General features: G+C 44.0%; 1 protein-coding gene across 2 annotated transcripts in view; it reads left to right on the top strand.

Moving 5' to 3' along the window:
* Window positions 1-21,473, top strand: part of LOC146866271 (alcohol dehydrogenase 1-like) — a 306,192-nt gene that overhangs the window by 91,209 nt on the left and 193,510 nt on the right. For both annotated transcript variants that reach the window (XR_014970817.1, XM_085635185.1), the window contains exon 2: window positions 2,370-2,471. Coding sequence is in view for 1 of the 2 variants with exons in the window: in XM_085635185.1 (XP_085491311.1) it covers window positions 2,370-2,471 (102 nt within the window). In the remaining variant the exon portion in view is untranslated. The remainder of the gene's footprint in view (window positions 1-2,369; window positions 2,472-21,473) is intronic.

Genomic DNA, 21,473 nt, shown 5'->3' with positions numbered 1-21,473 from the left:
CTATTAGTGTTCTGGATGGATCGGAAGTATAGATTATCAAGTCGTCCGCACATAGTGCTATTTTCCTGCAAGAGGGGAGAGAATGGATAGGTGTTATCTGATCATCTTTCCTCAGGAGATGTGCCAGCGGTTCAATATATATTTAAAAAAGGAGGAAGGCCAACGGGCAACCGTGTCTCATACCCCTTTAGATCTTAAATCTCTTAGTCAGGGTGCCATTTACTAAAATCCTAGCTGTGGAACATTCATAACATTTTTTTAAATGCCATAATATAGCCTCAACAAAACCCATTGATTCCAGCACCGCCCACAGGAAAGCCCAGCTAACACGATCAAATGCCTTAGTGCCATTGATGGTAATTTCCGCTAAGGGGATCGAACGTGTAATTGCTAGATCTATAGTCACAATCAGAGACAGGGTTAGTTCTTGAATTTCTCTTTTTGGGATAAATCCCTTCTGGTTTACATGTATTAATTGTGGGGCTATCTTTGCTAGTCTCCCTCATAAAATTGATGGACGGAATGCAGAACAAATCAAAATATTCACCCCCAGTCAAGAGATCTGGGTTAAATCCATCATTCTTTTGCTCACCATGCCACCCCAGTTTAGACCTGGCCGTATGCAAATCAGTCTTGACCCTGTGCCTCATGGGAATAGTCCAGCCCGAACTGCCAAGCCAGGTCCTCCCTGGACCGGAAACAAGCATCCTAGGACCGGATTATAGATTTTATAATCAACATTCAGCAGGAAGATGGGCCCGTATGAATCTGCATTTCTTGGATCCTTTGCAGGTTTGAGGATCAAAGTTATTGAGGCTTCCCTCCATGAACTTGGGATCTGCTCTTCCCCCTTATTGATTAAATTAAACGATAATTCAATTTCGGAGACTATTTAATTGGTAATTAGTTTATACAACTCCACCGGCAGTGAATCCGGGCCAGCAGCCTTCCCGTTCTTTAAATGGGTAAGTTGCTCTCTTATTTCACCCTCTGTAATTGTGACATCCAATATTTTCCTACCTTCCATTGTAAGCACTGGAAGTTCTAATTTATCCAACCAGCGCTTTAGGGTCCTCTTGACTGATCGTACTTCCTCCGTGTATAATTCAGAGAAGAGCGAGACCAGGCGAGCCTGCACCTCCTTTTCCTTATTTGAAATCTCACCCTGAGTATTAAAAATTAATTTTCCTATAAGGTTACGTGACCTATCAGCTGTTGACTTCCGAGCTAACAATACTCCTGCCTTTTCTCCATATTCAAATTGTTGGGTGGGTCCTGTTGCTTTCTATAATTTAGCCTCGAATATCCCCACTTTTTCCTCCAGACTCTTTAATTTCGCTCTTTAATTTGACTTTGTAAAACCCTTCATATATATGCCTTAAAGGCATCCCAAATTATTCCTATAGTGGCTCAGTCAGCTTTATCTGAACAGAAATCCTTTGTTCTTTTCCTCAAGAGGGTAGACACATCTAAGTTCAGTAGGATGGGCCTTTTCAGGGTCCATCTCGCATTCTGGCATGCTCTCACCCCCCTTAATTTTACACTAACCGGTGCATGGTCCAAAATGTGGGACGGCAATATATTAATCTCTTTTAATCTCCCAGCCCAAATTCTATCCACTAATAAGTAATCCAGCCTGGAAAAATGATTGTATTTTTTTTACTGTGGAAGGTATATCCACGTTTCTGCCCTTTTAAGTGTCCCCATGAATCAACCAAACCCATTTCATATAACATATATTTCAGAGCCTGCCTTGTCCTTGGTGCTTGAGCCTCCCCTCCGACTGGTAGATCTAATCTAAGGATGGATCCAGTAAAGTGTTGAAATTGCCAAGGTTGCTCAGGTTGGTTACTCCCGCAAGTGTTAGTTGTAGGTCTATTATATACTTGGGGTTGTCTACATTGGGGCCATAGAAAGCCACACAGACACATTCTGTACCGGAACATCTGAGAGTCGCTAAGACCTACCTCCCAGAACTGTCTGATTTGGAGGAGATTATCTCAACTCCCAAACCCCTCCTGATGAGAACCACCACCCCTTTACAGTATTCTAATTGGTCAGAAACAGCGTAGCTCTCTATCCACCTTACTTTTGTATAGAGTTCTCTGCTTTCGCTTGCAGTTAAGTGGGTTTCTTGCAGAATGGCTACCTGTGCTTTAGATTCATCTAAATGTTTCATGGCCATCCTCTGCCTGGCTTTTGATCTAAGGCCGTTCACATTCCACGTCAACACCTGGAGTATGTTTTCATTTCCTGCCATCTCTTCAAGATTTTATTTTCATAGTCATCTTGCCTATTAATATAAACAAATGGAACTGGGTATATTTGATCATTAAAAAAATATATCTTGTTATACTTTTTTTTCCTAGGTTATAAAATGCAAAGCAGCTGTTGCCTGGGAGCCCCATAAACCTATGTCTATAGAAGTTATTGAGGTTGCCCCACCAAAAGACCATGAAGTGCGAATTAAGGTAAAGTAATAAATCCCTGCATTTCAAACTTTATAAACATGATCTTGACATGAGATTATAAGCATGAAGTATATATTTTTTTTTTACTTCATAATTTTGATAAGCCACAACTGCATTGCTTCACTTCCACTTTGGACATTTCTCACGAAAGAGCTTGTAAGTTGCTTCTAAGGTGGAAGGCTAGCTGTGGGGATTTGGATATTTTTATTTGGGATCTTGATTACAATGGAATTTCAAATTAGTGCTGAGGAGGGTGTTGTGTGTGTTGGATCAAAATTGGTGGCCTTTTCCATGTGGCCCTATTCTGATATACTAGAAATGGAGTCTGATCTCTACTTTAATACCTTACTTGTTTTGACATTTTCTTCCCTGCCATTACTTCCTCAGCACCTCTACTTGGTTAAAAATAACTAAATTAGTTGTACCTAAATTACTTAAGTGGTATTAATTTATAATAATGTACATTTGTTTTATTTCAGTTTAGGTTTAGGATTAAGGATTGTGTTAGCATTACTGTATTAATTTAAATGTACTGCAAGTCAAATTAATGAAATGTTAGGATTAAAATAGGATTACTGTTGGTTTATCATTTAATTACATTTTCTTTAAAATGCATTAGTGGTTGTAAGAGGAGAATTCAGTGAAATTAAATGCATGCTATCAGACTTGTGAGATTCTTGTGCTTTGGTTTTGCTAGATCTATCTACCAATTTCGATACAGTGGCCCAAGAGATTCTTATTAACCATGTTTTACACATTTGCATTTATAATCCTGCTTTGCACTGTATTGAGTTCTTCCTTTCAAGCAGCAAGCAGTTCATCTATCTCCTTCCATGATTGTATGCTTCCTTTGGTCGACTGGATGAGGAAGCATTGCCAAAAACTGAACACCGACAAAACCATGATTATCATTTTCTTAGTCGAAAACAGAGCCCATAATCTTCTGGGCAGTCTTTGGCCTGCACAACCTGACCCCCCTCATGCCTGCTTTGGAGGTCAGAAATGTGGGAGCTTTCTGCCATTCGAACATTTCCTCTTCTTTCTGCTTCTTTCAGTTAAAGGTTTTGTGCAAGATTCTTCCTTTTTTTACCTCCTGAGTGATTCATTTTGCTTAAAAATATACACATTTGATCATAAGTCTCCTTCAATACTGCAATGCATTGATTCTTGGTTACATTACATTTTACAGTGAGGCCTACAACACTACCCTAATTTAACACATACTACACTAACATACAACACAATGAAATAACGTTCACTTTCAAAGGCTAGCACAACTAGGTTTTAAAACTTCCCCTCACCACTTAATACTCAGAATATAAGTGTAAATGATTCCTCCTACCGGAACCAGAAAGCAGCAGTGGAGAACTGCAACTGTAATCTCCATAAACAGCACAAATTGATGACAAAAGACTACAAAATCATGGAAAATGGTGTAAAAATTTTAAAAAATGAGAATTGAATCCCATAGGAATCAATGTAATTAAAATGTATTTTAGTTGTTTAAATTATTAAAATTATGTCAAAAATGCTTTGAAAATATACTGAAAATAAATCAAAAGATTTATATATACATGTGTATATGTATGTATGATATGTATGTATGTGTGTGTTAAAAAACCTGATAAAAAATATCATTTAATTCTGTATTTATAAATGTTATGTTAAAAAATGATTGTGAAAAAGTATCTGTTTGTTGAAAAATACTATACAACAGGTTTAAAAGAATAGTAGAACTACAAAGAAAATGTGCATATAATAAAATTATATGCAAAATACTTATTATGAAGTTATTAATAAATAGTTAATTATGTTAAACAAATTATAGAAAACTTTTATTGTACTTTTGTTATTGTAAAATGACGTAGAGTAAAAACTGCATATATTAGGAATTGTTCAGGAAATCTATATAATGAAAATATGGATATCACATTTACTATACTAAAACCGTAGCCATATTGGAGAGAGTGTCCTACCTTGGTATGGTCTAATTTACTATTCCTATTCCAAATTTAACCAAACTGGAGAAAGTATTTTGGGAGGATCAGATTTTCTATTCCTACTCCACTGAAAAAAACTAAGGTTAAATTGACGTTATAGTTGGGTCAAAATTTTCAGAGACAGCGTGTCTTAAATTAATGAAATCCACCAGTTATAGTTATTCATAGTAACTATAACTTGTACCCTAATGTAACTATTGTTAGTGCTCCCACCATGCACAGTTCTGTCATCATTAATGTCATTGCAAATGCTGTAGTGATGTTCTCAATGATGTCATAAAACATGTCATGGAGGATGTAATTTGCAAGTTAATTAGCTGTGCGTGTGGGCCAGTTATAGTTACTATAGGGCGCAAGTTATAGTTCCTACAAATAAAGTGAACGTTTGAATGGCAGTGCTTTTGTTAGTTGAAAACATTACTTTGCCACTGAAATATTCACCTAGGTATAATGTCATTTTAACCTTTGCTTTTGACAGTGATTTAAAAGAAAATGTAAAGTGAGCATTTATTACCACACTTAAATCATACCACCCCATAGCCAGGCCGGGTAGTCAAGCAGTCAACCCGTCATCTTGTGCTGCAGAGGGTTGGCCACAGGATGTGCAACCACCCCCCACCCCCCAATCAGGCACCTCTATACCACGCACGGCCTTCTGCAACACCAAAATATAAAGAGTGAGCCTATTGGCTTTATCTCGGAGTGAGCATAATCCAGATAAATAATGCAGATCTATCATCTTTCTCCTAAAATCACCAATATTTTTTTATTAGATGTGTATTTTATTTGGGGGTGTGGCCTGACCAACGACCGTAATGGCTGTTCGGAACTGAAGCTCCGTGCAAACTCTGTGCACAATGAATCCAATGCAGTGTTAAATCGTGCTAATGCCCAGGAAAGGTTGCGTCCCGTAATGCGGAACAATCAGAGCACCTGAAGATCATTCCACCGCTCTGCTGACCTGCCACTGGTCCTGAATATCGACTGGAGCGACTGGCTGCGGCTGTGAGAAACATGGCGCCCAGGGCGTGGTGACCCTCATCCCCAGTACTACATCCACTGGGTCGCGCTGACAAGCGCCGATTCTCCGAAGGCTGCTAAGCCCATCAAGTAAGCGGGCCCTCTCCACCCCCTTCCAATGTACGAACTGCGTCACACTTGTGGACAGGGGACCACTTGCTGGGACCCGGGCCGCGGAAGTGAGGGAGACTACGGCCTGAATGGTGGCACTTTAAGGGAGTGCATTGGGAGTGGAGAGGAAACGCTACAGCAAGATCGAACACTGGCCTGCTGCTGAGCCTGATTGCCAACTGGAGCGACTCGCTGCAGCTAAGAGTTACATGTCACCAGGGGCGTGATGAGCCCCTTCCCCATGTCTACAACGACTGGGCCACAGTGACGAACATTGTGCTTCTGGAGGATGCCAAGACAGAATTGTAAATGGGCCTTCTACCTCCCCCTCCACCTGGTGTATGAACTGCGACACTCTTGTGGTCGGAGGATCACTTGTTGAGACCCGAGCTAGGGGGGCTGCAGGAGGGAGGGAGACTGCGGCCCATGGGAAGATGCCCTAAGTGAATGTATCGGGAGTGGAGTGGAGATGCGAACTTACAGCGAGCGCGATCGTTCCCTTCCACATACCGAGCTGTAACTTGCTGAACAGAGAAATACCTGCTGGGCCTCTAGGTGAGCGAACCTTCGACTCTGCTAATGTGAAATGGCTAGCGCTCAGAGAAAGACATACAGCACACGTACACTGAGACCTGGCCTGTGGGGAAGACCTGTACTCGAAGGGGATGACGTGCATGGACCCCAAGCAGCGGCAATTACAACTTGATGCGCCAAAGACCCAGGAGGTCCGGCAGACTAGTGGGATGGTGAATGGGACATTTGCTTCCGCGGTGGGTGGAAATGGCCCCCATACACTAATGCTCTGCTGCTAGAGCTACGATTAGGGTTCAAGGTGCTGGACACTCGACTGGATGCACTAGACAAATGGCTTGATGGACTGGACGATTGCATAGACCGCCACAACACCCGGCTGGACACAGCTGAAGGGCGTATATTGGACCTGGAGGACGGCACGGCCCAAACTACTAAACGGAAGAAATGCATAGAGCAAATTATGAAAACAGTTGCAACTAAGAATGAGGACTTGGAAGCCAGAAGCCGTAGTAACAATGTGCGTATAATGGGAGTGCCAGAATCCACCAGCACCGAATGGCTAGATCAGTTCATCGAGCACCTGCTGACTGACTTATTTAGACCTGAACAATTTACATCTACGTTCGTTGTGGAGCGAGCGCATAGAACTCTGGGTCCGAGACCGAACTCTAGATGGCCACCTTGACCCATAATGGCAAGACTCCTGAATTTTAAGGACCGGGACAAGGTACTGCACCTCGCCAGGGAATCTGGGAGCATGACCTCGCAGGGGTCAACCATCTCCATATACCAAGATTTCACTGCGCTGGTGCAGGAAGCCAGGCTCAAGTTTGTAGGAGTGAAGGCCATGTTTCGAAAAATAGCCCTGGGATATGGGATGTTATACCTTGCGAGTCTCAAAGTCGGCGTGAATGGGAAAACAAAGGTATTCGACAATCCTGAGCATGTCCAGAACTTTTGCAGACAACAAGCTGGTGCAGGTGCTTTCAATGGAGGAACCGCCCCAGGTGAAGCATCACAGGGTGCCCAATCGGGAACAAGTGCAGATCTATTCACAGCTAGCTAAAGGCCATCATCGGTGGAACTGAGGGCTGAGGCTGGAGAAGCAGATGCGGACACTAAACTACACCAGAACTGTACATTGATAACCAAAGACATGGAGAACTTATATGAGTAGGCTCAGTTGGGGGCGCAGTTGGACTAGATTTAAGAGCAGCTCTGGTGCGTGGGGGAACCACATGGAGTTGCTGCCACCCCAGTGGTTTCTCAATGGTAGTGGAATGGGGATGTTAACCATGTTGGCACTGTAAGAATCAGCAGTTAATCCTAGGGAGAAAAGGGATTGCACCTAGCAGACAGATAGTAGGTGGGGGTGGGGGGAGGGGGATGGGTACAGTAAAGATAAGAATGTCAAAAGTTATAGTTTTGTTTTATATGTCAACAAGTGCATGTACCATAAACTACTCGCAGATATATCATTGTACACTAGCACACCAACAATGGCACACAGGGTCGACAGCTGCCGTTGCATGAAGGTCGCCATATTGACATGGAACATGCGACAACATAACACTGACATCGTTTAACTACAAGAAACACATCTGTCATCAACTAACCTGCCCAGATTTGCAGCTGCCTCGGAACCCCATCGATTTTTCTCGAGTTATAGCTGATACTCTCCAGGTGTAGCAGTATTGATAAATAAAAAACTACCCTTCACACATCCCACTACAGTCACTGACCCGGAGGGACACTTTCTTTTGGTGGCAGGGTAACTGGTGGGACACAAGGTCCTACTAGTTAATGTTTACTCCCCGAACATAGACGATCCAACCTTTTATGAACAGCTGCAGTCACCGATAGACACTCTGGAGGCTGACTACGTCTTCCTGGGAGGAGACTTAAATATCCTGTTAGATCCCAGACTTGACAGTACCCCCGCATCTCCAGTTAACAAGCCCCGTTCTCACATAATACTTAATGAAATATGCCAAAACCTGGGAACAAACAGATGCTCGGAGGCACCCAAATAGTCAGGTCACAGAGTATACCCACTACGCACAGCAATATAACACCTGGATGACACTAGCTTATTGGCTACTGTCCCGCTCAGTAACCATAAGTCCTATCAGCCACACATTTACCCCACACCCTATCCGACCATTCCCCAGTGCTCCTAGCAGTACAACTCCTGGGTCAGCAAGGCTTTGAAAGGCAGTGGCGATTCCCATCCATGGCGCTGCTGGATGCATTCTTCAAGGTGGAATTGCACACAGCGATAGTGGAATACTTTGCTGACAGCAGATTGTGAGTTTCAACACAGGGTGTCTTATGGGAGGCCTTTAAGGCATGTATCAGAGGGGTATACATTTCCACAAACACGGGGGTCCTGAGAGATCTGAGACGCAGTCCTACTAAATTAGAGGACGAGCTCGCAAAACTAGATCGGGAGAACATGAAAGGAAGGGATTGGGACAGCGCCGCATACTTGAGCCACCGAACAGAGTGACTGGCTGAGTACACTGAGGCAGCAGAGTGTGAAACCCACTATCTGGCGAAATATGTGACAGCCTGGAGATATGGAGAGGGGGAACACCCGAGACACACCCTTGCGCGAGTACTCCGACCAAACCGCAACCAGAGTTACATCACTAAACTACAGGGGCAAGAAGGTGCGTCGACCATTGACATGACAGCCATTGGACAGACCCTATTGCAATACTACACTAATTTTTATACCAATAGAGCCACTAATAGCTTAGACAAAATCAAGTCATTTTTAAATGAAATAGCTATGGTCGGGCTCCCCGACGCCCACAGACAAACTTAAGTGAAACTTTCTCTACTGATGAGATAGAACAGGCTATTGAGTACATGGATGGCTCCAAAGCCCCTGGCCTTGATGGATTCTCTGGAGCCTTTTATAGAGCCTACAAGAACTTACTGGCTATATGAGGAAGTATTAGAAGTGGGAACCCAGCACCCCTCATTCAGAGAAGCGGTTATTATCCTGATACCGAAACCCAGAAAGAATCCGGAAAAGTGCGGTTCATATTGTCTGCTTTCATTGCTTAACTTTGACTAGAAAATATTAGCAAAGATACTGGCAGCTCATTTGGCCCTACTCATGGAACAGATTATAGCACCAGCCCAGACTGAATTCACAAGGCACAGATCCACAGCATTAAACTTAAGGACCTTCTTTTCTTTAATCAATAGAATAGGCCCCAAAGTCTTTTTTGGATGCAGAAAAAGTGTTTGATTCCATGGAGTGGCCCTTCCTGCATGCAGTGCTGGACAAGAATTCCTCTTTCTGCACCTCCGTTGGTTCTTTCTGCACTGCTCTTGTTTCTTTCTGAACCTCTGTTCCAAATTTCGGCATCCGTCTTGCCTTTATCTGCACCCCTCTTCTTTCTTTCTGCACCTTTATTGCCTCAGTCTGCCCACCTGTTACCTCTTTCTGCATCCCTTTTGCCTGTTTCTGCAACTCTTTTGCCTCTTTCGGCAGTTCTCTCGCCTCCTTTTGCACCTCATTTGCCTCTTTTTGAACCTCTGTTTTTTTGCACTGCTCATGCTTCTTTCTGCACCTCTCTTGCAAATGTCTGCACCCCTGTTCCCTCTTTCTGAACCTCTTTTGCGTGTTTCGGCAACTCTCTTGTTTCTTTCTGCACTTGTCTTGCCTCCTTCTGCACCCCTGTTTCTTCTTTATTCACTTCTGTTGCCTCTTTCTGCACCCCTGTTACTTCATTCTGCACTTCCCATGCTTCTTTCAGCACCTGCCTTGCTTCTTTCTGCACCCCTATTGTCTCTTTCTGCACTCATCTTCCCTCTTTCTGCACCTCTTTTGCCTCTTTCTGCATCTCACTTGTTTCTTGCTGCACTTCTCTTGCTTCTTTCTACACCTCTGTTGCTTCTTTCAGCAATTCTCTTGCTTCTTTCTGCACCTCTGTAGTTTCATTCGGCACTTTTCTTGCTTCTTTCTACACCTCTCTTGCTTCTTTCTATACCCCACTTGCCTCTTTCTGCACCCTTCGTTTCTCTTTGTGCACCTCTCTTGCCTCTTTCTGTCCCCCCCAGCCTCTTTCCACATCTATTTTGCTTGTTTCTGCACTTCTTTTGCCTTTTCTGCCCCCACCTTGCGTCTTTTATGGTGCTTGGGACTCCATCCCCCAGGGCCTTATATATACTAAAAGAGGAACGGGCCGCATGGCCCCCTCACTGAGCCTATTATGGCTCTGGATACCCCATCCCCAGGGCCATATATAAGGCCATTTATTCTCCTCCCTCCAGACAGGAGTGCCCAAATGGATCAAACGTTTGCTCCCAGCTGACAGGGGCATTTGCAAACCTTGTTTCTGCTGGAAGCAGACTTTGTGTTTGCTTCCAAGTAGAAGCAAACATGTTTTCCTGCCAGTGCGGGTAGGGAAACTGCTATGTTTCAGTGGTGGGCTTCCCGCGACAGAGCTAGTGAGACTTTAATGGCTCAGGGAGGTGGGCCACACTTCCCTTTTAGGAAGATTAGTGGCCCTGGGATATGGCATCCCTGGGGCCTTTAGAGGCTTGGGAAGGGGGGCTGCCGTCTCATCAAAAATACTGCCGGCCTTGAAGGGTGGGTACCCAGGGCCGAAAATGGCCTAGGCAGTGGGGCTACGCACCCCTTTCCCAAAACAAACACTTTTTGCATTGTACCCTCACCTGGCCTACCTCTTGGGGTTTTAAAAAAGAAGCGCAGAGCGTGTGCTTCTTTGCGATTTCTCTTCAATTTTGCCATGTACCCTCGAAACATTTGTGGGAAAATGTAAAAAATAAATTATAGGTAAGCTCAGATCCCACCCGCACAAAAGCGTAGAAATTCAGCAGTTATAGTTACCTGAGCTAATTATAACTTAAATCCCACAATGTACTGCTTATGACCTCACATATCACCTTCCTCATGACATGATCTGTGACATCTCCAATGACATCACTGATGAGACAAGTGTTCTGAAAATGTTTCTGAGACTTGGATTAATGTTAAATTACTATTCTTTCTGTACCACTGAGTGAAACTATTTCTAATATATGTCATCTGAGTGGCTCTGTGAGTGTCTGTATCAGTGTGTGAGTGGGTGTCTGAGTGGCTACACAGGTGTGTGAGTGGGTGTGTGATTGGTTGTATGGATCAGTCTGTAGGAGGCTTTATAGGTCTGTCTATGAGTATGTGAGTGGCTGTATGGGTCTGTGAATGGGCTTATGAGTGGTTTTGTGGGTGTGTGAGTGACTATATGGGTGTATGAATTACTCTGCGTGGGTCTCTGACTGGATGGGAGAGTGGCTGAATGGGTGTGTGAGTGGTTGTCTGAGTGGCTGTGTGGATGTGTCAGTAGCTGTGTGAGTGACTGGGCCAGAACAGAACTTCACCTGCCCTATTCTCCAACAAGAGTCCACAGTTTTGCACAAAATAACTATCCAAATAGAGTACTTTCTACTGGTTAATTAGTAAGTGCTAGCTCGTTGGATAAATGTCTAGTGCATATTCTACACTACAGCTGCATAATGGACCAGGAGGAAATGTCTCCAGAGACCTCCTTGCCTTAAATTTCAGCAATATGATTGTTCCTCAAGCGTCTTTTTCGAGAAATCTGTGAATATTCTTCTTTAGAAAAAATGACTAGACTACAAAGAGGTGAATCTCTACCAAACAAGGATACTTCCTCTTAACTATATAAAGAAAGTACTTCTTTGTTAGGCGGAGATGTCCTCATATTCGTTGACATCAAGAATGTGCCACCAAAATTGGTGGGAGATGCACTAGGGGGGCTTTTTAGTAATCTGTCCATCATCCTGGCAAAAAGCGATAAGACCTTTGCATACTACTAAGGTGAATGGTGAGGGGCCAAACGGGTGAGGCTTAGAGGTGATTTTGACAGAAAAAAGAGCGACCCATATGTCCCTGTGAACTGGGTGCAGCTAATTTGCCCCAAAAAAAATTGTTCACAAGGAACTCATTATAACAAAAAATGCAAATCAACAAGGAGCATTAATTCCTTGCAACTAAATAAGAAATGCAGTTAGAATAAATGAGTATAACATTCCAACACTATTGTTTCATTAGTTGTCGTAATTAATTAATCATAGAAAAAGGGAAAGCTCACAAACAATGGCATTACTGTTGTGTCCACTTCAGCCAAAGATGGGCATAAAGTTTATGGATGCAGAAAGAGGTAACAGGTGGGCAAAACAATGCTTGGAAAGAGAATTGATACTATGTACTTACACTATATACAAGGTAAAAGCATGACTGATGTGCCCCAGTGTAGTGACAATAACCAACAGTGAATTAATTTACAGTGACAATATAAAAGGAACAATTGGTTATTGGAATAGTAAGGGTGGTCCAATGGGAGACATGATTCTAATACATAATAATTTGTAATATCTGGGACTCTTCCTTCTTTTGTACTCGATGATGGTTAGTCCCTCTCGTGATGTGGGATCTCTTTAGGACGGAGATGCTGGGGACTGGAAGGGGACAAATAATTAATATGAGAAAGATGAATGATTGTGAGCTGTGAATTTGAAAACCTAATGTGGGATTACCCTAGGCTCTGCATTAGGCCGAAGGTGTGATAGAATCATTTGTCTGGTTGTAGCCTAATGGCTTGTGTCCTAGTGGGACAGGGGAGCATATTAATAGACACTCCACAACACATGTGGGACTGCAGTATTCCACACAGTGTGAATTCTTACCCTAATAGTGTATAATAAAACCTTTTAGGACTCTGCGAATAGATCAGAGAAACAGATTGGTAGATATTTGGTAGAAGACTGCCAGGCGGCGATGAGGGATCCTGTTGAATAATACTTAAATTAGTTTATAAATGTGATTAAGGATAATAGGAAAGCTAAGAGGGGAGGACAAGTTTTCCCGTACTTACCAGGAGTAGGGGTAGTAGGATACACAATATCACTGTGCGCAGATGTGTTAAAGGCAGTGAAGGGGCAATCCTTCTACTGTACAGCTGAAGATGCAGGTCTGAAATTACAGCATGCAAAATTATTAAGGCGGACCTTTTTAATGAAGTGGTTAAAACTAGTGGCACAACAGTGTGAGATTTAGGTTAGTTGGGCGGACCCGATTATCATCCCCCACTTCGTGGTGGCTTACCTCACTCCTTTATGTGGAAGTCCATCTTAGTCCAGAACAGAATTGAGGAGAAACAGGTCAGTGCCTTTTATATACTTGGGTAAAACGACGGTAGCGAGTGCCTGAATTGAAGCACGCATGCGCACCGAAAATGGCCGCATTGTTATGACGTGTCGCATTGTACGTACCACAGTGGAATTCGTTGCGGCCATATTGGAAGGTGTTCCTGAATGGAGCACAATAATGGGTACATCAACATTGATGGAAAGAGCCGACTCTTCCACGTGAATAATAGTACAGACGGTACTCTCATTGTGATTAAATAATATATGAAAAAGGGGTTAAATGAGAACCACTGTATTACATCTAGAATTAAATTCCTATTTCTATGATTAATTTATTACGACAACAAATGAAATAATAGTGTTGGAATGTTATACTCCTTTATTCTAACTGCATTTCTTATTTAGTTGCAAGGAATTAAAACTCCATGTTGATGTGCATTTTTTTGTAGTAATGAGTTCCTTGTGAACCGTTGATTTTTAGAGGTGATTTTGTACATTTGCATACTGGTAGTAATTTAAAGGGACCATGCACTCTGCTTTCACAAGGAGACAATAAGAAAGAACCCACTCATCAGAGTAACTTCAAATTGTGCTCTGATAGATTAATGACCATTTTCCCTGCCACTATCATTGCTACACTTGCAGGGTGGTCAGGATCTACAATCCCCAGCCTGCCTTGCGGCGAGGACGCCGCCAACGCTTCCCCTTCGTGCCAGGAGGAGCTTATTAGCCGGCCAGGGCTCCCGCAGTGCGGGAGTCCATTCCAGCAAGTCCACATTTGTTGCTGTCATCGCAGGGGAGCCTGTGACCACTTTCTCCACCACCATCATTGCTACACTTGCAGGGGGGGGTTAAGAACTGCAATCCCCGGCCTGCCTTGCGGAGAGGATGCCACCACCGCTTCCTCTTCACTCCAAGAGGCTCTTATTAGCCGGCCAGGGCTCCCGCAGGTTGGGAGTCAGTTTCATCAAGTCCATCTTTGTTGCAGCCACCACGGGGGAGCCCATGACCAAATCAAATCAAAACAAGCTTTATTCGATTTTAGGAGTTCAAAATCATAAAAGCAGACATGTTAAAAAATAGTAAAAATTTCACCATAGGTTACATATATAGTTCATCATTACACATCGTATAAGAATATATTTCTGGGAGCGAGAAGGAAATCGTAACATGCATATAAACAATGTAAAATTTCTGGGCCAAGCCATATCGCCCTAGATGGTTCCAACCTGTAACATGTTTTGTGATTTAGTTATTTAGGCATTTCCTGGTCCGCAAGACACTCTTTAAAAAACCCACCACAAAACCAATACAATAAAAGTTTCCCAACATATGAAAGTGCACAAGGGCAGGACGGCATTGCCTCCATCCTCCTTGTTTTAATAAAGGAATTAGCCATCTGCGCCTTTCATTAATATAAAATTTACAAAATAAAATTGCGTGTAATGTGGTTTGTGGTGAGGTATTATCACAGGGACAGCAGCAAAGTTCCCTTGACCAGTCATTAGTGTCTGGATGGGTAATCAGGCGGTGGAAAGTCCCAAATCTGAATCTTGTTAGCAGATATCTATCAAATCCTCCTGCAACACATAATAGATATTGGTTGAATTTCGCATGTTATGGTGATTGTTTGGTGATTAACCACCATAATTTTGTTCAGCTCAAGGGTTAACCTGATTTCTTCTAGGTGGGTCATGCAAGCTTTTTTTGATATCCTTTCGATTAATAAGGTTCATGTTTTCGGGTGAGGTAAAAAACTCTGGGCGTCCAATGTCCTGCAAGAAATTTTTTACATATCTAAGCCAAGATATTTTGCCCGCATTATCCAATCTCATGGCATCCATTATTACTTCCCTGTTAAGGCCAGTACTGGCCGAGGTCCAGATTCTATGCCACAGCAGAATCGGTTGAGCTTTGATTAAATCAGAGATATAGGCAACTCCTAATTCGCTGTGGCAATTAAAGACTGGGGCACTAGCTGGAACTCCCAGGATGAACCTTAAAAAACCATTTTCAATGCGTTGAATAGACATACACTCTTGGGAGCCCCAAATGACTGCCCCATAAACTGCTATACTCACGCATTTTGCTTGATAGATTTTTAATAAAATTTCGGGTGGCCTTTTCCCCAGTTTTCTCGAAAAATGTATTAAGGCCGCAATGGACTTCATAAAGAGTAAGCTCCTGGCCTTAACTGCTGCAGTCCATGAGCCAGTTCTGTTAAAAAGGACGCCCAAATAGCTGAACAAATTGGTGGTTTCCATCCGGCTCCCCCCCGCCTGATAACTTCTAAGGTTATTTCCCCCCCCCACAAGCCATAACAAAGCTTTTCTTTGCATTCAGTTTTAAACCGAGCCTATCCATGAAACAGGTATAAAAAAAAGCACCCTCTGTAGGCCAACCTGTGTGCGGGCCATGAGCACTGCGTCATCAGCATAGAGGAGAGAGGCTATTGGGCGCTCATTTACTATCGGGGGGTCCCTAGTGTGCGACACCAACTCCTGTTCCAAGGCGTTAGTATAAAATGAGAACAGGAGTGGTGCCAAAACACAACCTTGCCTTACGCCCCTCTCCACCCTGAATGACGCAGTGCACTCGCCCTTTGTTCCATAGCGGACTTTTGCACTGGCACCAGTGTATAACTGCCTTAAAAACTGTATTAAAACAGGGTCGACTTTTAATTCATTAAGTACTTCCCATAGCTTGTTATGTATTACACAATCAAAAGCAGCTGTAAGGTCAACAAAAGCCAAATATAGTTTCCCTGGCTTTGCCTGTGTATATTTACCAATTAAAATGCTAAGATTCAAGATCTGCTCATTTGTTCCTAGGCCAGCTCTAAAACCAGATTGAACATCGCTTAAAATACCGTTTTCTTCAGTCCATGCTTGCAGTTGGTCTAAAACAATCATGCCGGCTACCTTCATTAGAGAATCCAACAAGGATATTGGGCGGTAGCATGCAGGATTCTCCCGCTCACCCTTTTTAAAGATGGGAACTATAATCGATTCAGACCAGGTGCCTATAAAACCATTTTCACAGCAAGCTTGTAAAACCCTAGTTAAAATGGGGACCCATAGCTCCATATTTGACTTATAAAGATCTATTGGTATCCCATCCGGGCCCGCAGCCTTACCTCCCCTACTTGCCTTCACTGCCATGTTAACATCTTGAAGTGAAATATGGAGATGGATAGGAATTAATTTCTGCTTTACCCTTTCTATATCTTGACTCTGGTCTATTTCCTCCATGCCTCCCTGTTTCGAATAGACATCTGTGAAGAAGTCTATCCAGATACTTTCCTCGATGGCCACCTCAATTGATGGTACATCCAAGTTATTATTGCAGCCTCACAAAGGTTCTTCCGTACATTATCTTTCAGCTCGTTCATCCTAGTTTTCCTGGCTGCATTATACAGCTTTCTGCAGGCCCTAATCTCACTGCTATCTCTTACAGCTCTGTGCAATGCGCTCTTTAATTTTGAATAGCATCTAGTACAATTTTTATCAAACCATCCCTTCCTAAGGTTGCCTGTGCCTTTACATTCCACAGACAACATACTCTTCACTACCTCGGTAATACTGTTAAAAGCTTTTAAAACATCGTCGTGTGTAGGGCTATCGTTTAAACATGTAAAGATAGGGTCTAATGCCTTACTAACTATTTCTTTGTTTAGCTCAACAGGGTCCCGGCTTGCCCGGCGAATAGCATAGCCGTTCTTCCTTCCCAATTCTATGTTCTGCACCCATGCAGTATTATTACATGATTTCCGTAATACACTGTTTGGGAGAACTATGTTCACGCTAATTGCCAAATGGTCGCTCATAACGTTTTGATGAATTTTATACCCTTTTGCGTGACTTGCATGGCGGTTTGGCATGAGGATAAAATCAATAGTTGATTTGGCACCTCTACCTGTAAATGTATGGCCAAAATTCACCTTAGGCGTACATAAACAGTTTGAAAATCCATAGTCGTGTTTAAACATAAACTCATTAAACAGCTCACCTTTGTCTGAATGTTGAAAATGGGCCGGGGGATCTTCCTTATCCAGGGTTCAGCCACACTTCCCTAGATCAGCAAGTGGGCACAGGCTAGTATTAAAATCGCCACCCCAGATAGGGATTAAAGTTATATCACCTTTTAGTTTTAAGTTATTAATATCCTTACTAAGCTTCTCTAATAGAGCTTCCAACTCATCCTTTTCCGCATTATTGTAAAAATTAATCAGAGCCAATATGCTATTCGAATCCATGTATATTAGAACAATTTGATAGTATATTTCTGCACTCACCATCTCTATGTTGCGTGCCCCCAGCAGGTTTGAGACATAGACACATAGCCCCCCTTTCGACCTTCCACTGGGTGATTGAATTGGGGGTATTTGATATGTTTTAAATCCGTTGATATGGACTATATCGATTACCCAAGTCTCTTGTAAACACAACACATCAAAGTTACTGATAAAATTCAACCAAGCCGGGTCATTTGCTTTATTCTTTAGACCTGCAACATTCCAAAAGCAAATGCTACAAGCCCCTGCCCGATGGTCAGTTGTGTCCACAGGAATCCCCTTAGTGTCATCATTCCTGAGTTGGCTACTTTCTCCTTCGTCTGCTTGCTCAACCAAGGTCTAATCCTGCAGGGTTAATGCGCCTAGTTTTTTAGTAGAAAAGAGATGCGTCCTCCAAGGTGGAAATCTATTAATTAATAGTCATTCATTCTCGTCTAAGGCAGTTAGGGGCCCAAATCTGGTTGACACTGCTAAATTATAGCAGGAGCCATCCCTATTCCAGCCATGGGAACCTTGGTTTTCAAAGATGTTATTAGTTGACGAGCGATAGAAGAAATCTAGTTGGCGAACTTGAATCCTAGTATCGATTAAGTTAGAATGGTATATTCTCGATAGAATTTCTCTAACCAGAACCGGTGATCCTAATGAGAGCACTATGCAGTCTCCTTCATAAAGTTTACTGCTGATACCTACCCAATCAACTCTCCTCACCATCTTGAATACCCTAAAAAGTACATTTGTTAGGCCTGTCCTATTTCCCAGCCAGTTTAGAGTTGTATTTCTTAGGGCGGGCCAGGTTTCGATTGCTGCTGAATCTAATTTAGGAACATTAGCTAAGATGATTGTATATGGTGTGGCAGCCGGAGGGAGGTTAAGTGTTTGAGTTCTGTTGTCCACCATCATATTTGTACTTTCCCCGCCCTTCCGTTTATCAAAGGATTTAAGACCTACCGCGCCCGGCTCTTTGTGCCTGGATGTCTTACCATCTAGTGTAGTGCTACTAGATGTGACCACAGATACGTTTTGGTACGGATCCGGGCAACCATCCTGTTCTCCAACTACTAGTACTCTTCTGTCGGACTGGGGAGTTGCTTTTCTTGAAGCTGCCTTTTCTGCTTGTCCCCAGACACCTAGTGACTTCTGGTTTACTGTACCCACTACTTGTATGGTATTGAGCTGGGCCGCTAGCACTTTATCCAGGCATTTTTCCATTTTATCCAGCCTACTAGAAAGGGTGTTTATTGATTGCGTAACGAACTCCTTTAGATCTTTGATGACTGTATATAGATTTACCGATTCGCATATGGATTCACTACAAGACTTATTCCCCCTCGGAACGCTTGCAGTGACCACTTCCTTCTGCATTTTGGGCTTGGCGCATGGCAGTTTCCCCTGACACTTTTTTGGATGAGTTTTGGTTTGTCTAGGAATGGAGGTGGGAATTGGGTGAATTACAACTACATATTCTAGGATATCATTTACTATTTTTGAATTTGGTAATTTGCGTGTTTTCTTTAGTGGAGGAGGGCGATCACTATCTGCAGTCCCTTTGAGGACAACATCATTAATCTCCTGTATACACTCATTATTTTGTTGGACATGGATAGAATTATCAGGGAGATCTTTCTTTTCCACCCCTACATCACCTGACACAATATTATCCGTTGTCTTTTGTTGTAATAGTAATGGGTCTATTGTATCAATATTTAGTGTTTCCTCCACAGAAATAATCTGTCTTTCAATGTCCCCGACGGCCCCTGCTAAATAATTCAATAGGGTCATATTGACCTTCCTGTGTTTACTTGGTACTTTCGGTGAGTGACTCGCAGCCTGCTTCCTTTTCCCCATGGCAATCTATTTATTTGTCTGCAATATTTATAGGGTTATGGTTTCAAGAAGTCTCAAGGAGGTAAGTAAGTGCCCAGCTGGTACACTGGCTGAGTGCTTGCTCAACGCTACTAAAGTTTGAAATACAGAGTTTTTATCCTCTGTAAAAATATCAACATACTATCTACATACTCCGGATGGAAACAATACTAATATATCCCATAGAATTTACAAATAACCTCCACTCTTTCTTAGAGTATCATTATTAAAAACGAGTTAGATAAGGCAATTAGACATACATATACCCAAAGGGTAAAGGGTCCGAAAAAATTAGCAGCAAGAGTTCTTATATTGCAGGTTGCAATTTGGTCCAATCAAACCGGTATATATCAGGATACAGTCTTTGGCTACTGATAGGTAAAGAAGCGCTCGCGAAGAGGAAACAACAGAAAATGACCACAGTACCTTGCACGTCAATCTGAGTTTGAGCGCGGGGGCCTACACGTTAGGGCGGTGACCCTGCCCTGACTCTTACTGGCGATGACGGGCAAGGACGGGCCCGCCCTTGGCCCGGGCGCGGCCCGGGCGCGGACCCCGCGGATCCTGCGCCGCGATGTTCCTCTGCGCTTTTGAGCGCGATGGCGGAAGCTGTCACCTCCCTCCTGGGAGCGTGGCCACCTGGGAGACTAGGTCAACAAGAAAAGTGCTGGTGCTTTCAAGATTAGTGCCCCCTTCCGGCGCCACGTTGTTCCTCTGTGCTTTTGAGCGCGATGGCAGAAGCTGTCACCTCCCTCCTGGGAGCGTGGCCACCTGGGAGATTGAATCCACAAGAAAAGTGCTGGTGCTTTCAAGATTAGTGCGCGCGTCCCGCGCCGCGATGTTCCTCTGCGCCTTTGAGCGCGATGGCGGAAGCTGTCACCTCCCTCCTGGGAGCGTGGCCACCTGGGAGATTGAGTCCACAGGAAAAGTGCTGGTGCTTTCAAGATTAGTGCGCGCGTCCTGCGCCGCGATGTTCCTCTGCGCTTTTGAGCGCGATGGCGGAAGCTGTCACCTCCCTCCTGGGAGCGTGGCCACCTGGGAGATTGAGTCCACAAGAAAAGTGCTGGTGCTTTCAAGATTAGTGCGCGCGTCCCGCGCCGCGATGTTCCTCTGCGCTTTTGAGCATGATGGCAGAAGCTGTCACCTCCCTCTTGGGAGCGTGGCCACCTGGGAGATTGAATCCACAAGAAAAGTGCTGGTGCTTTCAAGATTAGTGCGCGCGTCCCGCGCCGCGATGTTCCTCTGCGCTTTTGAGCGCGATGGCAGAAGCTGTCACCTCCCTCCTAGGAGCGTGGCCACCTGGGAGATTGAATCCACAAGAAAAGTGCTGGTGCTTTCAAGATTAGTGCGCGCGTCCCGTGCCGCGATGTTCCTCTGCGCTTTTGAGCGCGATGGCGGAAGCTGTCACCTCCCTCCTGGGAGCGTGGCCACCTGGGAGATTGAATCCACAAGAAAAGTGCTGGTGCTTTCAAGATTAGTGCGCGCGTCCCGCGCCGCGATGTTCCTCTGCGCTTTTGAGCGCGATGGCAGAAGCTGTCACCTCCCTCCTAGGAGCGTGGCCACCTGGGAGATTGAATCCACAAGAAAAGTGCTGGTGCTTTCAAGATTAGTGCGCGCGTCCCGTGCCGCGATGTTCCTCTGCGCTTTTGAGCGCGATGGCGGAAGCTGTCACCTCCCTCCTGGGAGCGTGGCCACCTGGGAGATTGAGTCCAGAAGAAAAGTGCTGGTGCTTTCAAGATTAGTGCGCGCGTCCTGCGCCGCGATGTTCCTCTGCGCTTTTGAGCGCGATGGCGGAAGCTGTCACCTCCCTCCTGGGAGCGTGGCCACCTGGGAGACTGAGTCCACAAGAAAAGTGCTGGTGCTTTCAAGATTAGTGCGCGCGTCCCGCGCCGTGATGTTCCTCTGCGCTTTTGAGTGCAATGGCGGAAGCTGTCACCTCCCTCCTGGGAGCGTGGCCACCTGGGAGATTGAGTCCAGAAGAAAAGT

Source organism: Triturus cristatus, chromosome 2_1, assembly GCF_964204655.1.
Source record: "Triturus cristatus chromosome 2_1, aTriCri1.1, whole genome shotgun sequence".
Taxonomy (NCBI): Eukaryota; Metazoa; Chordata; class Amphibia; order Caudata; family Salamandridae; genus Triturus; species Triturus cristatus.
The sequence above is the reverse complement of the archived record's forward strand: the minus strand, read 5'-3'. Positions and strand labels throughout refer to the sequence as shown.